Raw genomic sequence first — 20,706 nt, 5'->3', positions numbered from 1 at the left:
CTCTCTCTCTTCTCCTCTGTTAGTCTTGTGAGCCTCTGTTAGTCTTGTGAGCCTCTGTTAGTCTTGTGAGACTCTGTTAGTCTTGTGAGCCTCTTAAAATTACAGGCTGAGACTAGCAAAGCTGCAAAAAGCCTGCTAACTCTAAAACTTCCCTAAGGCCTTCTCTTTCCATGACAGATTGATCAGGTGAAAGACATGATCACTTATTGATGTCACTTGTTAAATCCACTTCCAATCAGTATAGAAGAAGGGGAGGAGACCGGTTAAACAGACCGGTTTTAAGCCTTGAGACAACGGAGACATGGATTGTGTGTGTGTGTGTGTGCCATTCAGAGGGTGAATGGGCAAGACAAATGATTGAAGTGGCTTTTGAACGGGGTATGGTAGTAGGTGCCAGCGCACCGGTTTAAGTGTGTCAAGAACTGCAACGCTGCTGGGTTTTTCACTCTCAACAGTTCCCCATGTGTGTCAAGAATGGTCCAGCCAACTTGAGACAACTGTGGGAAGCACACTTTCGCCCCCTTGTAGAGTCCATGCCCTGACAAATTGAGTGTTTTACAACAAGCTGAATATTCCACGTCACACCTTGAAGGAGCAAGCGGTTACAGGATTGCTCTTTATGTTGATGTCCAGTTGACATCAGTCCTTTGTCTCTTCTCGTGTCCTTTCCTCTCTGTAACGGTCTTTCTCTCCTCCTTCTCTCTCTGTCACTCAGACCCTGGCCCCCCGGCTGGCATCAAAGCTGTGCCCTCCTCCACCAGCAGTGTGGTGGTTTCCTGGCTACCCCCGCACAAGCCCAATGGAATCATCCGCAAGTACACCATCTACTGCTCCAGCCCCGGATCAGGCCAACCAGTGAGTTGGGAGAGGGGTTGAATGGGGGTTCTGTCCATCTTGCTCACTTGGAGGGTCTCTTGACACAAATTATAATACACTCTCCTCTGAATGTGTTTGTTTGTCTACAAGTATTTTCGTGTGTGTGTGTGTGTGTGTGTGTGCATGCATGTGGTCTGATGCTGCAGTATCAGCAGGATGAGTGTGAAATAAGCTGTCCTCATACCGCAGTGTGTGTGCGTGTAACTTCACCCTTCTGCTTCATTTGCATATCTGCGTCTCATCACGTTGCCAGGACAACCTCATCTGTTCATCAACGAGTGCAGGAAACAAGCTGACAGCAAAGACACACACACTCTCTCTCTCACTCTGTCTCACTCACTCTGTCTCACTCACTCACTCTCACTCTCTCTCTCTCACACACACACACACACTTTTCCAGCTATACAGCAAGTTCTGAAATACCTGCATAAAACACCTCGTCCAGCAAATTCACACAGACACACACACACACACACACACACAGAACCGAACACACACAGATATTATGTGTACCTTTACGCCAAATGAATATACTCCATCCAGACATACACATGCTCCCTCTACTCCTCTTCTCTCACTCTCTCTCTCTCCGGGCCCCCACGCAGAGTGAGGGATGATTACTATGTAAATGAGTGCGACTGGAGAGAGGGACGAGGGGAGGGTGGGTCAGATGCGCTGCGCGGGGAGTACTTTTGTTCCTCTTTTCATTATCTCCCTCTATCGCTCCCCGGATTAGCGCTATCTCCACGCCGGAGGGATATTTTAATATCCGTTACACACTCTGACACTCCTCCCCTCCCACCATCCATCCATCCATCCATCCTCCAGGAAGATAAGGAAAGAGAGGTACGAGAGAGTACACAGTAGAAGGAGCGAGAAGGGAGGCAGGGGTGACAGCGGGGGGGGGGGGGGGGGGGGGGGGGGGGGGGGGAGAGAAAGAGAAAGAGGGGGAACCGAGGGAAGAGAAGAAAGCTGTGATGAACCCAGCCACCCCAGTAGATCCCTACAGGACTGCGTTCAGTCGAGAAACGGTGGAAAAACAACATGAACACGTGAATAAATGTGCCCAGAATAAACCTTTCTGCACAACAACAGTTTGATAGTGATACTGTATGAATATGGAGATTATGCTCCTCTCTCTCTCTCTGGTCTGAGTAGAGATGAGCAGCACAGTGACAGGTTGAGTAGCTGGAGGACCACAGACTCACTTGGTGGGAGGGGAAGGGGGGGGCACTTCCTGGGTGCTGGGGCACCTGGGGGGTGTTTGATGGGTGTGGTGAATGGGTGTGGGTGTGTGTATGTATGGACAATGATGAGGATGTGTCTAGACAGCAGACACACGGCTGGCTTAAACACACCGCAATTACACAGAGCCCTGGCATCCATCCCCAGGTCATATATGCCACAGTGTGTGTGTGTGTGTAATGCATGTTTGTGTGTATCAGCCGCTGTGTGTGTGTGTGTGTAATGCATGTTTGTGTGTATCAGCCGCTGTGTGTGTGTGTGTGTGTGTGTGTGTTTGTGTGTATCAGCCGCTGTGTGTGTGTGTGTGTGTGTGAGAGAGTCCTTGTGCTCTCCTCTGCTGCTGCCTGCAGTAGATAGCCCTCATTAGACCGTCTGATTGTTAATGATATCTCTGGCTGACTGATTGTTCTGTCCTCCGCTGTCTCCCTCCCTCGCTCTCATCTAACCGTCTGCACTCCCTGCGGTCTCCTCCTCACTTCCTCGACCCTCTCTCGCTCTCTTTCTTTCTTTCCCCCCCCCCCCCCCCCCCCCGTGTGCTCCCCATGCTCTCTCTCCTCACCCATGTTCTCCCATCCCTCCTCCCCATCAACTTTACACTCATACACACTCTAGCGTTTTGACTGCAGAAAGGTAATGTAACAGAGAGAAAGTTCCGGGAAGCACGTTGTCTGTGCTCCTTTTCAAAGGCAACCTGAAGCTCTCTGCGTCAATCAGTAGTAGTAGCTGTCTTGTCCTGATTGCGTAGCTCTGAGCTTCTGCTCTTTTCCACCACGGTCTTTATAGCGTCTGGAACCCATCTCAGAGCAGGAGTGCTGATCTAGGATCTGTCCATATCATCGTGTTCATTGTGGTCTTAAGGGTAAAACAGATTCTAGATCAGCGACGGAGTGGACAGTGTGATGTTTTCTCCCCCCAGGCCCCCAGTGAGTACGAGGCCAACCCTGAGCTGCTGTTCTACCGGGTCACCCACCTGAACCGCGGACAGCAGTACCTCATCTGGGCCGCCGCCGTCACCACCGCCGGACGGGGGAACATCAGCGACAAGGTCACTGTGGAGCCTGCTGGGAAGGGTGAGCCCTCCACAGGGGGAAGGGGGGATGGCGTTAAGGGGTCACAGGGTTGGCTTTTTAAATTCCCCTCCGTCAATCTCTCCGTCACAGATTTGTCCCTACTCCTCTTCCCTTTCTGTTATCTCTCTCTCTTCACGATTTCTCTCGTTCCTCAATTACTTTTTTCTCTCTTTCTCTCCCTCTCCTCTCTCCTTTCTCATTCTCTCCCTCTCTTCTCTATCTCTCTCTCTCTCCCCCTTCTCTCCCACTTTTTCCACTCTCCTTTTTCTATAACTCCTGTCCATCCTCTCCTGATTTGATAGAGAGCAGGTTGTTTGACAGAGGCCGGTGTTCTTAATGAGGATATGAAGACCTACAGGGCACTGGTCAGATGAGCTGGCCTGCCGGGAGGGAGGGAGGGAGGGAGGGAGGGATATGACGGGGGCAGACCTGGTGAAAACACAGAGCAGTAGAGGGGCAGACTGGGCTGAGAAAATGAAGAGGGCAGTTGAATCAATAGCCTTTGGATTAAAGAGAGGGATAGCGAATGAGTAAGAGAGTGCACTCTCGGTACGTACACTCCTTTTTTCTCCCTTCCTGTGACAGAGCCAGTCTCTTTCTCTTGTGTGTGTGTGTGTGTGACGGTGTCTCTCTGTGCCAGCTGATAAGCAGCAGTAGTAAAAGGCTGTATGCTCCAGGCTGGCCCACTCAATACTGCATTCAGCCACGGCACAAGAGCACAGGGGCACGAGCATTAAGATGTCAAGAGTGCAAAACACAGTGAGGGAGAGAGAGACGTGTGCGTACATGAGACATGCAAACACAAAAAGCTTCCTTGTGAATGAAAACAGGCCATTGCTGGAGGATCCATCAGTCATATTCATTCATTTAGATATGCTCCGTCTTTTATATAGTCTTTCCTTTGTCACTGAAATGTGTGGGATCCTGTTCCCTCAAACTGTACAGTGTATGCCTTGTTGGATTAAATGAAAATGCATGAAATTAAGAATTAGCATTACTGTTGAGTAAATTTGAAAAACAGACCGATTACCTCTCAACGCAACTCTTTCTCAAGTGGTGTCACTCCCTTCCTCAGCCCCAGCTAAGATCCTATCGTTCGGAGGTACAGTGACCACTCCCTGGATGAAGGAGGTGAGGCTACCCTGCAGCTCAGTGGGCGAACCCACCCCCACCATCAAATGGACTAAAGACAGGTGAGACCCTAACCTCCTCAGCCCCTCCTCTCTGTCAGTCCCCCCCCCCCCCCCCCCACCGTGAGTACCGCCCTCCATGTCTGGAACCCCAACTCCACCATCCACTGGACCAGTGTTAAATCTGTGTTTACGTCAGCATTCCCTTGCTCTCTCTCTCTCTACCTCTCTCTTTCTCGCACTCTCTCTCTCTACCTCTTGCTCGCACTCTTTCTACCGCTCTCCTTCTCTCCTTCTCTCTCTTCTCTCTCTCTCTCTCTCTCTCTCTCTCTCTCTCTCTCTCTCTCTCTCTCTCTCTCTCAGTGAGGACACTGCCATCCCGGTGACTCTGGACGGTCAGAGGCTCATCATGGCCAATGGCACGCTGGTCCTGCGCTTGGTGAAGGCTGAGGATTCTGGGTACTACACGTGCACGGCCACCAACACGCTGGGCTTTGACACCATCATTGTCAACCTGCTGGTGCAAGGTGAGCCTCATCGCACTGGAATCCCCCTCCTTTTTATGGGTCAACCAGTTGTGATGTAGTGCGCTGACCATGTGTGTCTGCCCCCACCCCCCCCCCCGTAGTTCCTCCGGACCAGCCCCGTCTGACTGTCTCCACCACCTCCCCCACCTCTATCACCCTGGCCTGGATCCCCGGGGACAACGGAGGATCCTCCATCAGAGGTATTGACCAGTCTCGCTGTGCGTGAGCATTTACATAAACGTAGCTCACTCCTCCCTCCTGCGATTTGCCCAACGCCTCTGCGCTTTCTCTTTCCTTTCCATCCCTATATCTACCAATCAGTCCCTGTGCTCTCTCTCTCTCTCTCTCTCTCTCTCTCTCTCTCTCTCTCCTTGCCCTGTGTCCATCTCTCCGTTCTGTCTCTTTGTTGGTTTGCGTACCATGCTCTCTGTTTATTGACTGGTGGTCCACTGTTTTGGTTCCTAGTTAAGGAGCTGTCTCGTTGATTATCTGACTACCGTGCTGTGTGTGTGTGCAATTGTCAGTGTGCGTATTAGTTCCGTGGGCTCTATTTTAACAAACCTAATGCAATGGAAAACCTAACTGCTGACACTAGCGCTTTAGGTCCAGGGGTGTCAGTGAAACTCTTGTAATTCTCACAGCCGTTATTACGAGCGCAATAGCTGGCGTTGGAGCAAAAGGGCTGGGTTTGGATGAATAAACGAGCTGTAGGTGTGCCAAGGGCTTGGCCCCTCAGTGGCTTAATAGAGCGCGTGCGTTTGTCTCGTGTTCTGTAGGTTATTGATGGTCTTTGCATTGCCGTCCAACTCCAAATCGTCTGGGGCCGCCGAATTTGATCCTCCTGGCCCATAGCATGGGCTACAGTAACGAGGGAGAGAGAAACGGTAGCCCACCTCAGCGCAAGCAAGCGTTGTTCGCTTGTGTACCATGCTATCTGTTTATTGACGTGGGTTCCACTCTGTTTTGGTTCCCAGTTAGGGGAGCTGTCTCATTGACTATCTTGACTACCTTGCGGTGTGTGTGTGTCTGTGTGTGTGTTCACTGTGTGTGCAATTTGCGGTGTGCATATTTGTTCAGTGAGCTCTGGTAAATTACCAATCCTAGCACTTAGGTTTGAAAATAGAACGCCGGATTGAACAGGTCGAAATTGCAAACGAGCGTGCGTTTTGACAATTGCATTGGCTTGACAGCAGCCCCCCCCCAAAAAAATAGAGCCCAGTATGCACACCTTTTCAACAGGCCGTCTTTGATTCACTCCGCCTGTGTGTGTGTATTAGTGTATCTCTGCCTGTAAGGTTGTCTGTTCCCGCCGGATGTCCGTCTGTCTATATCCTGTGTCTGGTGTGCCTCTCTGGCCATAAGGTGGCCCGTGGGACTGACAGTAGCTACCATGGTCATCGGAGTCTACGACTAATCCTGCCACCCTGTGCCATGTGATCGACACAGACTCCTCAGTTCCCCTGGGCGCTGAAGACGTGGATGTCGAAGGCATTCGGTGGTAGGGAGAGGGAGACTGGTTGGCGTTATCCACTGTTTGTCTGGGAGAGTAGTAATACCTCTAAAAGCACACTAAAAAGCCAGTAAGCTTTCTACACAGGTCAATCCATCTGGCATGCTACCCTTTATTGTGCCATCTGCCAGAGAGAAAGAAAGACGGACAGAGATGGAGGGAGAGAGAGCATAAGAGAAGAGGACAGAGCTCGAGAGAAAGAGAGTTATAAACAGACTATAAATCCAAGGCAGCTGATTATGACTGCAGATGCCATATTGTGTTCTCATTTGCATATATGCCCGGTCAGCGCGCCCTCCCAAACCCAGCTGGGGGCTTCTGGGAAAGTAATGGCGGCATAGAACAGTCATGAATGCAGCTTTCTCCTTTGGTAGTGGAAGAGATGTATGACTCGCCATCCCCCTCTGGTGTTATCTAGCGGTACTGACACAATGAAATCTGAACCTGGCTGAATGAACCAGCTGAGTATTGCAAAAATATTTGGGTACCTGGCGTGTTTTAAGTGTTCAAGTGTTTACATGTAATGTGGTTGTTTTTTTTTCAAATTTTCTCTATTTTATCTGAAGGTTGAAAAAAAAAAAAACATCTGAAAATAAGAAAAATGTGCACTTATCATGGTGGGTGTGTGTGTGTGTGTGTTCCCCAGGTTTCGTGCTGCAGTACTCGGTGGACAACATGGAGGGGTGGAGGGATGTGTTCATCAGTTCCAGTGAGAGGTCCTTCAAGCTGGACAACCTGCGCTGTGGCACCTGGTACAAGGTCAAACTGGCCGCCAAGAACAGCGTGGGAGCGGGACGCATCAGTGAAATCATCGAGGCTAAGACCCACGGACGAGGTGAGGGGGAGGGGGAGAGGGGGGATACAGGGACATGGGAGGGTTTAGTCGGCAGGAGAGGCGAGGAGGGGCAGAGAGGGAGGAGCTAAAGTAGCTGTGAGAGGAGTGATGGTTACGGCTGTGAGAGGAGTGATGGTTACGGCTGTGAGAGGGGTGATGGTTACGGCTGTGAGAGGGGTGACAGTTATGGCTGTGAGAGGAGTGACGGTTACGGCTGTGAGAGGGGTGACGGTTACGGCTGTGAGAGGAGTGACGGTTACGGCTGTGAGAGGGGTGATTGTTACGGCTGTGAGAGGGGTGACGGTTAGGGCTCTGAGAGGAGTGACGGTTACGGCTGTGAGAGGGGTGACGGTTACGGCTGTGAGAGGGGTGATGGTTACGGCTGTGAGAGGGGTGATGGTTACGGCTGTGAGAGGGGTGACGGTTACGGCTGTGAGAGGGGTGACGGTTACGGCTGTGAGAGGAGTGACGGTTACTGCTGTGAGAGGGGTGACGGTTATGGCTGTGAGAGGGGTGACGGTTACGGCTGTGAGAGGGGTGATTGTTACGGCTGTGAGAGGGGTGACGGTTAGGGCTCTGAGAGGAGTGACGGTTACGGCTGTGAGAGGGGTGACGGTTACGGCTGTGAGAGGGGTGATGGTTACGGCTGTGAGAGGGGTGATGGTTACGGCTGTGAGAGGGGTGACGGTTACGGCTGTGAGAGGGGTGACGGTTACGGCTGTGAGAGGGGTGACGGTTACGGCTGTGAGAGGAGTGACGGTTACTGCTGTGAGAGGGGTGACGGTTATGGCTGTGAGAGGGGTGATGGTTACGGCTGTGAGAGGGGTGATGGTTACGGCTGTGAGAGGGGTGATGGTTACGGCTGTGAGAGGGGTGACGGTTACGGCTGTGAGAGGGGTGATGGTTACGGCTGTGAGAGGGGTGACGGTTACGGCTGTGAGAGGGGTGACGGTTACGGCTGTGAGAGGGGTGACGGTTACGGCTGTGAGAGGGGTGATGGTTACTGCTGTGAGAGGGGTGACGGTTATGGCTGTGAGAGGGGTGACGGTTACGGCTGTGAGAGGGGTGACGGTTATGGCTGTGAGAGGGGTGATGGTTACGGCTGTGAGAGGGGTGACGGTTACGGCTGTGAGAGGGGTGATGGTTACGGCTGTGAGAGGGGTGACGCTTACGGCTGTGAGAGGGGTGACGGTTACGGCTGTGAGAGGGGTGATGGTTACGGCTGTGAGAGGGGTGATGGTTACGGCTGTGAGAGGGGTGACGGTTACGGCTGTGAGAGGGGTGACGGTTACGGCTGCGAGAGGGGTGACGGTTACGGCTGTGAGAGGGGTGACGGTTATGGCTGTGAGAGGGGTGACGGTTACAGCTGTGAGAGGGGTGACGGTTACGGCTGTGAGAGGGGTGATGGTTACGGCTGTGAGAGGGGTGATGGTTACGGCTGTGAGAGGGGTGATGGTTACGGCTGTGAGAGGGGTGATGGTTACGGCTGTGAGAGGGGTGACGATTACGTCTGTGAGAGGGGTGACGGTTACGGCTGTGAGAGGGGTGATGGTTACGGCTGTGAGAGGGGTGACGGTTACGGCTGTGAGAGGGGTGACGGTTACGGCTGTGAGAGGGGTGACGGTTACGGCTGTGAGAGGGGTGACGGTTACGGCTGCGAGAGGGGTGACGGTTACGGCTGCGAGAGGGGTGACGGTTACGGCTGTGAGAGGGGTGACGGTTACGGCTGTGAGAGGGGTGACGGTTACGGCTGCGAGAGGGGTGACGGTTACGGCTGTGAGAGGGGTGACGGTTATGGCTGTGAGAGGGGTGACGGTTACAGCTGTGAGAGGGGTGACGGTTACGGCTGTGAGAGGGGTGATGGTTACGGCTGTGAGAGGGGTGACGGTTACAGCTGTGAGAGGGGTGATGGTTACGGCTGTGAGAGGGGTGATGGTTACGGCTGCGAGAGGGATAATGAGGGAGACAGGTATATTCATAGAATTCAATCCCACCCTCATATCACAATATTTCAAGACATTGTTAAAAACTGTTAAGTGAGAACTAACACCTTCCTGCCCCGCCTCTTCCAGAGCCCCAGTTCAATAAGGAACAGCCGGTGTTCACCCACGTCAACTCTACCCACGCCCGGCTCAACCTGCAGGGCTGGGCGAGCGGTGGCTGCCCCATCACGGCCGTGCTGCTGGAGTTCAGACCTAAGGGGAACTGGGCGTGGCAGAACGTGCGCACCAACGCCACGGCCGACGTGTTCCTGGCTGAGCTCCGCGAGGCCACCTGGTACGAGCTGAAGATGAAGGCGTGTAACAGTGCCGGCTGCGGGAACCAGAGCTCTCAGTTCGCCACGCTGGACTACGATGGCAGTGAGTACAAGCTGCTTTAATTTCTCTGGCCTGTGTGGTCCAGTGGTTGGTGTTGCGGATTCTGAGTCGGAGAATGCCAAGAGTGTGCAAAGCTGTCATCTACTTTGAAGAATCTCAAATATAAAATATATTTTGATTTGTTTCACACTTTTGGTTACTACATGATTCTATGTATTATTTCACAGTTTTGATGTCTTCACTATTATTCTACAATGTAGAAAATAGTTTTAAATTTTTATTTATTTTAAATGAGTAGGTGTGTCCAAACTTTTGACTGGTACTGTATTTAAAACCTGATATAATGTCATATAACCTTGTCATGTAACCTGTTATATTTTCTAAGCAGGTACCATCCCTCCCATCAAGTCAGCGCGGCCGGAGGGCGACGACGTTAAGAAGCTCTTCTCCATCGGCTGCCCCGTCATCCTGGTCACTCTGGTCGTCGCCCTGCTCTTCATCATCCGCAAGAAACGCAAAGAGAAGAGACTGAAGAGACTGAGAGGTGAGGGAGGGAACGGGGGGGTGAGGAAGAGAAGAGACTGAGAGGTGAGGGAGGGAACTGGGGGGGGGAGAAGAGAAGAGACTGAAGAGACTGAGAGGTGAGGGAGGGAACTGGGGGGGGGAGAAGAGAAGAGACTGAAGAGACTGAGAGGTGAGGGAGGGAACGGGGGGGTGAGGAAGAGAAGAGACTGAAGAGACTGAGAGGTGAGGGAGGGAACGGGGGGGTGAGGAAGAGAAGAGACTGAAGAGACTGAGAGGTGAGGGAGGGAACGGGGGGGTGAGGAAGAGAAGAGACTGAAGAGACTGAGAGGTGAGGGAGGGAACGGGGGGGTGAGGAAGAGAAGAGACTGAAGAGACTGAGAGGTGAGGGAGGGAACGGGGGGGTGAGGAAGAGAAGAGACTGAAGAGACTGAGAGGTGAGGGAGGGAACTGGGGGGTGAGGAAGAGAAGAGACTGAAGAGACTGAGAGGTGAGGGAGGGAACTGGGGGGGGGAGAAGAGACAGAGGTGAGGGAGGGAACGGGGGGGTGAGGAAGAGAAGAGACTGAAGAGACTGAGAGGTGAGGGAGGGAACTGGTGGGGGGAGAAGAGACAGAGGTGAGGGAGGGAACGGGGGGGGGGGGGTGAGGAAGAGAAGAGACTGAAGAGACTGAGAGGTGAGGGAGGGAACAGGGGAGGGGGGGAAAAGAAGAGACTGAGAGGTGAGGGAGGGAACGGGGGAGGGAGGGAGGAGAAGAGAAGAGACTGAAGAGACTGAGAGGTAAGGGAGGGAACGGGGGGAGAGGGGCGCGAAAGAGAAGAGACTGAAGCGACTGAGAGGTGAGGGAGGGAACGGGGGGAGAGGGGCGCGAAAGAGAAGAGACTGAAGCGACTGAGAGGTGAGGGAGGGAACGGGGGGAGAGGGGCGCGAAAGAGAAGAGACTGAAGCGACTGAGAGGTGAGGGAGGGAACGGGGGGAGAGGGGCGCGAAAGAGAAGAGACTGAAGAGACTGAGAGGTGAGGGAGGGAACTGGGGGGGGGGAGAAGAGACAGAGGTGAGGGAGGGAACAGGGGGGGGGTGAGGAAGAGAAGAGACTGAAGAGACTGAGAGGTGAGGGAGGGAACTGGGGGGGGGGGAGAAGAGACAGAGGTGAGGGAGGGAACGGGGGGGGGTGAGGAAGAGAAGAGACTGAAGAGACTGAGAGGTGAGGGAGGGAACAGGGGAGGGGGGGAAAAGAAGAGACTGAGAGGTGAGGGAGGGAACGGGGGAGGGAGGGAGGAGAAGAGAAGAGACTGAAGAGACTGAGAGGTAAGGGAGGGAACGGGGGGAGAGGGGCGCGAAAGAGAAGAGACTGAAGCGACTGAGAGGTGAGGGAGGGAACGGGGGGAGAGGGGCGCGAAAGAGAAGAGACTGAAGCGACTGAGAGGTGAGGGAGGGAACGGGGGGAGAGGGGCGCGAAAGAGAAGAGACTGAAGCGACTGAGAGGTGAGGGAGGGAACGGGGGCGGTGAGGAAGAGAAGAGACTGAAGAGACAGAGGTGAGGGAGGGAACGGGGGCGGTGAGGAAGAGAAGAGACTGAGAGGTGAGGGAGGGAACGGGGGAGGGGGGGAAAGAAGAGAAGAGACTGAAGAGACTGAGAGGTAAGGGAGGGAACGGGGGGAGAGGGGCGCGAAAGAGAAGAGACTGAAGCGACTGAGAGGTGAGGGAGGGAACGGGGGAGGGGGGGAAGAGAAGAGAAGAGACTGAAGAGACTGAGAGGTAAGTGAGGGAACGGGGGGAGAGGGGCGCGAAAGAGAAAAGACTGAAGCGACTGAGAGGTGAGGGAGGGAACGGGGGAGGGGGGGGAAGAGAAGAGAAGAGACTGAAGAGACTGAGAGGTAAGGGAGGGAACGGGGGGAGAGGGGCGCGAAAGAGAAAAGACTGAAGCGACTGAGAGGTGAGGGAGGGAACGGGGGGAGAGGGGCGCAAAAGAGAAGAGACTGAAGCGACTGAGAGGTGAGGGAGGGAACGGGGGGAGAGGGGCGCGAAAGAGAAGAGACTGAAGCGACTGAGAGGTGAGGGAGGGAACGGGGGGAGAGGGGCGCGAAAGAGAAGAGACTGAAGCGACTGAGAGGTGAGGGAGGGAACGGGGGAGGGGGGGTGGAGGGGGAGGAAGAGAGAGGTGTGGAGTAGAGCTATGAGGTTGAGTAAGGGAGGGAGCGAAAGAGAAGAGAGGGGTGAGAGAATGAAGGAGAGGTGTGGAGAAGAGACTGAGGGGTGAGAGAGCGAGAGAGAGAGAGAGAGAGAGAGAGAGAGAGAGTGAGCGGGAGGAGAGGACATTTTGGAGAGAGCGTAAGGAAGATCTGACTAAATTGTGCTCCATATAACTGAAGCCCTGCTCTTTCTTTACGTTCCCTCAAGATGCCAAAAGCCTGGCTGAGATGCTGATCAGGTAATATAGCTTATCTCTGCTGTTCCTCTGTTTACAGTTCATACCCCCAAGGGAAACATTCATACAACACACTGAAATTAACATTGTAGAAAACATTGGTTACCTTACTTCTCCATACAGTAAATGTCTTAAAAGATGGAAAGATAAATCCTATTTCTGAAAAAGGGGATTTACGCTCTGTGTGTGTGTGTGTGTGTGTGTGTGTGTGCCTTGTGTCCCTGGAGCAGTAAGAATAACCGGAGCTTTGACACCCCTGTGAAAGGGCCCCCCCAGGGCCCCCGACTCCACATCGATATCCCCAGAGTCCAGCTGCTCATCGAGGACAAGGAAGGCATCAAGCAGATCGGTCGGTGCCGTGTGTGTATATGTCTGTGTGTGTGTGTATATGTCTGTGTGTGTTGCTGTGTTTTGATGAGTGCCTACCTGATACAGATGTTATTACTCTTTTCGGCCTGCGCTATAATGCAAATGTGTGTTCATGAATGAGTATGACTCATCAGTCGTGAATAATTGTTGCTTCTGTCAACCCCTCTGCTAGGTGAAGACAAAGCCACCATCCCAGTGACGGACACTGAGTTCAGCCAGAATGTGAATCCACAGAGCTTCTGTACGGGCGTGTCTGTGCATCACCCCGCCCTCATCCAGAACACCGGCCCTCTGATTGACATGTCCGATATCAGACCAGGGACCAGTAAGTGGAGAGCCCTAACTGCCCTACATCGTAGAGTTCTATTCTATCTTGTCCATTCCTTCCATCATTGCCTTCAACTTGCTGACTCTTTTGTTCTCCTCCCTTTCTCCCACCTCCTTCCTCCCTCTCCCCCTGTCCTTCCTCCCACCTCTCCTCCTTCCTCCCCTCCTCCACCTCTCCTACCTTCCTCCCTCTCTTCCCTCTCCTCCCTCCCTCTCTCCCCCGGTAGACCCGGTGTCGAGGAAGAGCGTGAAGTCGGCCCACAGTACGAGGAACCGCTACTCCAGCCAGTGGACCTTGACCAAGTGCCAGTCGTCTACGCCCGCCCGTACCCTCACCTCCGACTGGCGCACCGTGGGCTCCCAGCATGGCATCACCGTCACCGAGAGCGACAGCTACAGCGCCAGCCTCTCACAGGACACGGGTGAGCCTGGCATATCTTGCACACACACACACACACACACACACACTCATGACACACACACTTTCTTGTAACACACACACAGTATTGACACATGCATACATACAGACATATACGAAGGACACAAGTGAGCCACCCAAAACATAGGCTACATACATACACACTGTAGTGCAAGGAGATGGTGTAAGATTTGGGCATTTCATGTACAACACCAACTCTCTCTCTCTCTCTCTCTGTCACTCTGTCGCTCTCTCCCGCTCTTTCTCCCTCTCTCTTTGTCATCAGATAAGGGGCGTAACAGCATGGTGTCCACAGAGAGCGCGTCCTCCACCTACGAGGAGCTGGCGCGGGCCTACGAACACGCCAAGCTTGAGGAGCACCTGCAGCACGCCAAGTTTGAGATCACCGAGTGCTTCATCTCCGACAGTTCCTCAGACCAGATGACCACGGGCACCAACGACAACGGCGACAGCATGACCTCCATGAGCACGCCGTCCGAGACGGGCCTGTGTCGCTTCACCGCCTCGCCACCCAAACCCCAGGAATATGACCGCGGAAGACCTACCAACGTAGCCGTGCCCATCCCCCACCGCGCCAACAAGAGCGAGTGGACTGGCAAAAGTGAGTATGAGACCTGCTCTTGATTAGAATGATCCTATAGGTTGGTGTAATGTAAAGGCCTCTAAGCATGGTTAGGGTGAGCAGGGTTGATTGCTGTACTTTAGACACATACCGGTACTCTGACATATAACAAATGTGCCTGATAAAGATGCTTGTCAAATCCTCTCTTTCATCCCCTCATCCCAGGTGACTACTGTAACCTTCCCCTCTACATGAAGACAGACCCTTTCTTCCGGAAGCAGTCGGAGCTGCATGACCCGTGCCCGGTGGTGCCGCCCCGCGAGGCCCCCAGCCGCAGCCTGGCCCAGCGGGCGTACCACACCCAAGGCCGCCACATGACTCTGGACTCCTCCAAGCAGCAGCAGGCTCTGACTGTGGGCCACGCAGGCCTGGCCGGCCTCAGCGCCTCAGGGGGAGCATCAGGGGGTGGTGGTGGTGTAGGAGGGGCGACTGGAGGGCCGTCTGGTGGTTCCAGCACCACCTCCCTGTCTCAGAGGACTCTCACCATGCCCGGTTCCTCCTCTTCATCTGCCCAGAGCGCTGCTGCTGCCGCTGCCGCCTCGGCCAGCGGGGGAGCCACGGGGGGAGACTCCAGAGACCCTCTGCTGGAGAGCAGCTCGTCAGGCCTGGGCAGACTAGAGAGACAGAAGCAGGCGGCTGGCGGGGCCTACTCCAAATCGTATACACTGGTGTAGCTGGAGCCACTGGTGGAGATGTTGGAGCCTTGGGAAGGGTTAGGGGCCACACAGACGCACGTACACACACCTGGCGCCTGCACTGTCAGGCCAGAGGGGCCGCTCGGCAGGGGCCAGATTGAGGTTTTTATAGCACAGGAGTTCGTCTTCTTTCTGCCAGTTTGTGTTTTCTCTGTCTATCCTTTTCTCTCTCTCTGTTTCTCTCTCTCATTCTCTTACTCTCTATTTTTTTATTTGACCTTCCCTGGAAATAACTTGCCAAACACAACGTAATATTTGTTTTTTCAAACTTTTATTTTCTTCTCTCTCTCTCTCTCTCTCTCTCTCTCTCATATTATCTGTTAAGACACCTCAGAATTTCTGCACAAACTACATTCCCATGTGCACTTCTTTTCTTGAATTCAGAACGGTAAACGAAAAGAACCAATATATTTAGAGTTTCACATAAACCTGTCCAGATGTTTTTAGGCTGTTTTACGTGTTCCTTTTTCATATCTCTGAACAGAGAGTTCAGAGTTCATACAAGCAGCGCATTGCCACGGAAAGTGCTTATGCATAAACCAACAACCTTGGTGTCTGTCTCTGGTCCTCCAAAGCCATCCTGGTAGGGACTCACACAAACAGGCAACAGACTGTGGTTTCAACGACGATGTTGGGGGAGTCTCTGGGGAGTCTCGGGAGATTCCCCCCCCCCCCCCCACGCAATTCATGACACGGTATAGAGTGTTGATGACTCTTTTATAGGACACCAGGAAACAGAGCGAGAGGGGAAAAACTGGAATCGTCTTCACACGAAAGATGAGTCTGAACAGTTTTATTTTATTTGTTTTTTCTCTTCCTCTTTTGGAATATATATATATATATATACTCATGTGCATTAAGAGGGTAGAATGGGTTCACAGAACCTTCACAAGCCTGCGTGTGTGCGTGTATATGTGTATATATGTATACATGTGGCTGGCACACACCTGCAGTGGCCCTTTCTAATCAATCTGTATGCTGACTCCTTGGCGGAGGCGCGAGTTCAAAAAACCTCCCGTCCATCTGCTACTGACAGTGTTTCGGGGACGATGAGGTCACACTGTACGACGTCACATGTCGGTCTCTCCCTTCTGGACTTTGGTTGGCCCGGTGTGTTTGACACCGGCAACATCGCCTTGGAGACGATGAGTTGATTTGCCGTGCATTAGAGGTGCCACCCCTCCTCTTGGTCCTCTCTCTCTCTCTATCTCGTTCTCTCCGTCCCTCTGAGGCAGGGAGAAGACCCTTTGTTCTGTCCTTAACTTGGTGCCAGACACTCCCATTCCTTCATACTACCCCTTGGTCGACCCAAACCCCTGTAACCCTTCCCCACCACCCCACACCCTCCATACCCCACACCCCCGCCCTCCATACCCCACACCCCCGCCCTCCATACCCCACCCCACCCCATACAGTCTCACTGTGACCTTCTAGCACACTCTGCTAGGCAGACGGACATTTATGACAATAGTTGGGACTGACTGACAACTGGACTGCAGGACGACAGAAGGACTGACTGATAAAAGATGAAACAGACCACAAGATGGATGGATGAACGAGTTTCAGATTGAAACAGAGGTGAATATACAGACATGATAACGCAGCGAGGAACATAGATTTGCAGGGAGAGATGGAAAGATAAGGCCGACCAAAGAGTCGTAAGTGTTTAGGGAAGGATGAAAGAGATGGCAGGTGAACATGAGTTATTCTTATGAAATGAGGTGGTCTCAAGAATAAATATGTTGTCTATAAGGCCCCCCCCCCCCCCCAATCCCACTAAAATGTATTTCAACTTATTGTCGGGTTCTGTTGACGTTTCTGTTTATTTATATTATTCATTATAAACCCAAAGCTTAGCCCCATGACAAAGAAACGTCCCCCAAAAAAAAATAATTGCTCACAATATTTGCAATGGAACATTTCAAATCAGGGCTCTCACAATATATATATATATATAAAAAAATATATATACAATATTTGTTGTCAAAGATATGTACATATATATTTATATCTAAATATATAGCAAATATATAACTATTGAATGAAGCAGAGAGATATGAAGTCATCGTAATTAAAACAAATATATGAAAATATAAAAAGTGAGACAATCGCTCAGTTGGAAGAAGCCGTCGGTTAGGAGGAAGAGTGGAGGAAGAGGAGAAAGTGGGCTGAAGAAACGGCTAGCACAACCAAGAAAGCTATAGATGGATGAAATAGAGAGCGGGCTACGGTATCTGAGGCCGAGTTTGGGAATGTGAACATTGATGTGAACACTGCCCATCTGCCAGGTACACAGGTAGCTACAGTGCAGGAGCACAACTACACCGAACATGCCATTCAGGATGCAAAGTGTCTAAGTAGTTAATGATGGGTAGGACCTTAGCCAGTGAGGTCCGTTGCAAACTAATGCTGTCGATTTAGCATTTTGTAATGGTCAGAATGGCTTGTGGTCTGTGAACCCAATGGCAGCCAGTGTGGTTACTGTGTCTAATAACATCAGACCTGTGGTTGATTTGGTTTGGAGTTGCCCCTGTGGTCCACTGTGGTGGCGAATAGACACTGCTGTAGTTTTGTGATCGGAATGGTTTTTGTGGTCAGTGAGGTAAAGTGTGTTCATTGTCGTCAGCACAACCCTCTTTTTAATTGTACCTGTGGAAAGGGTGAGGGACATCACTGACGTGAGAGAGGAAGATTTCAGGGAACCCCTAATCGTTTCTAAGTACTTGTACTGGATAGTTAGTGCGTAGCAGCTTCAGCACTGAGTCACTTAGCTGAGGCAACATCCACTGTTGATTTCAGCTCAGAGCCCAACCCTGGCACGCCTAACCCTGGCACATGGGGATTCAGGTAACTGTGGTGGGCATTGCCAAGGCACCAACCCACCTTCTTATTGTCTACGTCCCCAAATCTAAGGCCAACTTAGAAGCATGACCCTACTTCAGGTGTTACGAGAGTACAAAGGGTGGAACCAAAATGTAACCTGTTGTATTGCACCTTCCGAGGGGGTGTTCGTGTTGACGCCCCCCATGACGTCTCATGACTGAACTTAGTGAAGACAGCACACACCTCTGTGTTTTACCGTTGTCATTATGTCCCTGCACAGTATTCCTATTCCGGACATACATATAACTGTTAGAACTGCTCATAACTGAGAACATTCAAGCTCCCTGCCTGTTGTAGACAGTGAACAGGACAGGGAGCGTTTGCAGAGAGAAGAATCTTTCCTTTCCGTTGATATTATTATGGTACTGTTTATTTTTGCTTTGGCTTCCTTGGTTATGCAATTATCTTGAAACGGTTTGAGACACACAGTGGTGCCACGTGAAGTGGCAGGCCTGTCTAGCCAATTGAAATCAGGGACTCCCTATCTCCAACCAATCACAGGAAAAACTGTGTGCATATTGGGCGGGGTCAGGAATCAAACTCTCCCCAACCTACCCTAACTTTTGCCCCACCTATTTGACTAATCAGACCGTCATTTACACCTGGTAATAACATGTGCCCTGTGATCAGATTTGTCTCAAAATGTCTACTCCAGCCCAATTTGATCGGGTATGACTGGACGTGACCAAAGATCCATTCCCAGGACACATGTTAATACCAGGACTAAAGGGAGGTCTCAGATTCCCCCCCCCCCCCCCCCCCCCCCCTGCACCTCCTGCCACAACAGCATCGCTACCCCACTAATTAAAGACTCTTGTACATAGCGAAGTGTTTTGTATAAATACGTACTATTTTCAACATCTCCAGATGAAACCTTGAAACAAGAGAGGGTTAAAGAGAACTATAGAATTATAGCCCCACTGCTTACAATTAGAGTTTTGAATGGGGCAACAAACCACATACGGCTTTCACAATTGGTTCCTCTTTTTCCAGGAGGTTTTGTTGAGTTCATTTTTGGGGGCCATTGATTGCTTTGTATTGATTTCTTTCTTGTAGTATTTTTAAATTTTTTATTTCTTTTGAGGAAAAACGGCATTGCATGCTCTGAATATTTTGCTGGTTATAAAAAGGACAATGTAGAAACAAACACGAGAAAGGGGTGAGGGGGCGGAAAGCATTCCTAAACTTTTATGGAAAAAGTTGCTTCAATTTGCAATTGCTTGTTTAACTCTACCGTTTTTTTTTTCTATGAAAACAAACAAAACCAGAAAAAGAGTACTCCAACACCTTGTGCAATAAAGCTATCTTTCTATGAGTCACGTCTTTCCTTTTCCATCCTTTCCTTCATGCTGGATCAAGGGGTGTATTTATTTGCACAGACCGTGGCAAAATGTTTTGCAGTGGGAAACGTTTTGAAACTAAAACGAGCAAGTCTTATTGAAAACCTCACAAGAATGACTGATTATACGGTAGGAAATAACACACGTGTGGAATTAGAGCAATCCATTACTTCAACACGAGGTAACAAAAAGAGAACCAGTCCAGTATTACTGAGGGGTTTAATGGAGTTTGTTGGACATATATGTTATTTTACAATCCATCTATTTGATAGTACTGTAATGCATACAGTACAATGTGCATGCTCTCACACAGATGCTGACGCACACATGCAAACATACTCTCGCACATTTTATTTAACCTTTATTAAACTAGACAAGTCAGTGAAGAACAAGTTCTTATTTACAATGACGGCCTAGGAACAGTGGGTGAACTGCCTTGTTCAGGGGGCAGAACGACAGATGTTTACCTTGTCAGCTCAGGGATTCGATCTAACAACCTTTTGGTTACTTGCCCAACGCTCTAACCACTAGGCTACCTGCCGCACGTAAATATCTTCACAAATACATGTCGATAAGCATATAAAGGACCTATGATTCATGTATACATATATTTTTAGTCACATAGTGAAACACAGGATGTGTGTAACATTTTGTCACTTAAATGAGTGATTGAATGTCTGTGTCATGTTCGACACACAGTACCAGTCAAAATTTGGACACACGTACCAATTCCAGAGTTGATTTTTTACTATGTTCTACATTGTATAATAATAGTGAAGACATAAACACTATGAACACATATGGAGTCATTGTAGTAACCAAAAAAGTGTTAAACAAATCAAAAATATTTTTTTTTATTTGAGGTTCTTCAAAGTAGCCAACCCTGATGACAGCTTTGGACACTTGGCATTCTCTCAATCAACTTCATGTGGTAGTCACCTGGAAAAACCATTTTAATTAACAGGTGTGCCTTGTCATAAGTTAATATGTGGAATTTCTTTCCTCAATGCATTTGAGCAATTTAATTGTGTTGTGACAAGGTAGTGGGTGGTATGTAGAAGATAGCCCTATTTGGTAACAGCTCAAATAAGGAAAGAGAAACGACAGTCCGTCATTACTTTAAGCCATGAAGGTAATTTCAAGAACTTGGAAAGTTTCCTCAAGTGCAGTCGCAAAAACCATGACCTGCTGTGTTTAAACTTGCTCTCAATGAGATCCGCCACAAGAAAGGAAGACCCAGAGTTACCTCTGCTACAGAGGCTACGTTCATTAGTTACCAGACTCAGAAATTGCAGCCCAAATAAATGAGTTCAAGCAACAGACACATCTCAACATCAACTGTTCAGAAGAGACTGTGTGAATCAGGCCTTCATGGTTGAATTGCTGCAAAGAAACCACTACTAAAGGACATCAATAAAAATAAGAGACTTGCAAGTGACACGGGCAATGGACATTAGACCTGTGGAAATCTGTCCTTTGGTCTGATGAGTCCAAATTAGAGATTTTTGGTTCCAACCGCCGTGTCTTTGTGAGACGCAGAGTAGGTGAACGGATGATCTCCGCAAGTGTG

At 50.8% G+C, this 20,706-nt stretch overlaps 1 protein-coding gene across 4 annotated transcripts in view; it reads left to right on the top strand.

The window, feature by feature from the left end:
- The window catches only part of LOC110507059 (Down syndrome cell adhesion molecule-like protein 1 homolog), a 159,901-nt gene extending 140,790 nt beyond the window's left edge, over positions 1-19,111 (top strand). The window contains exons 21-34 of one of the 4 annotated variants that reach the window (XM_036964925.1): positions 716-855; positions 3,038-3,191; positions 4,267-4,384; positions 4,685-4,848; positions 4,950-5,048; positions 7,005-7,193; positions 9,266-9,553; positions 9,900-10,055; positions 12,434-12,464; positions 12,692-12,810; positions 13,003-13,155; positions 13,385-13,579; positions 13,862-14,197; positions 14,384-19,111. In XM_036964925.1, coding sequence (XP_036820820.1) covers positions 716-855; positions 3,038-3,191; positions 4,267-4,384; positions 4,685-4,848; positions 4,950-5,048; positions 7,005-7,193; positions 9,266-9,553; positions 9,900-10,055; positions 12,434-12,464; positions 12,692-12,810; positions 13,003-13,155; positions 13,385-13,579; positions 13,862-14,197; positions 14,384-14,892 — 2,651 coding nt within the window. In that variant the 3' untranslated portion in view covers positions 14,893-19,111. Of the gene's footprint in view, positions 1-715; positions 856-3,037; positions 3,192-4,266; positions 4,385-4,684; positions 4,849-4,949; positions 5,049-7,004; positions 7,194-9,265; positions 9,554-9,896; positions 10,056-12,433; positions 12,465-12,688; positions 12,811-13,002; positions 13,156-13,384; positions 13,580-13,861; positions 14,198-14,383 lie in introns of all 4 variants that reach the window. The other 3 variants (XM_036964924.1, XM_036964923.1, XM_036964922.1) reach the window with 3 other exon arrangements.
- The last annotated feature ends 1,595 nt before the right edge of the window (positions 19,112-20,706 follow it).

The sequence above is a fragment of the Oncorhynchus mykiss genome, chromosome 27, assembly GCF_013265735.2.
Source record: "Oncorhynchus mykiss isolate Arlee chromosome 27, USDA_OmykA_1.1, whole genome shotgun sequence".
Classification (NCBI taxonomy): domain Eukaryota; kingdom Metazoa; phylum Chordata; class Actinopteri; order Salmoniformes; family Salmonidae; genus Oncorhynchus; species Oncorhynchus mykiss.
The sequence above is the reverse complement of the archived record's forward strand: the minus strand, read 5'-3'. Positions and strand labels throughout refer to the sequence as shown.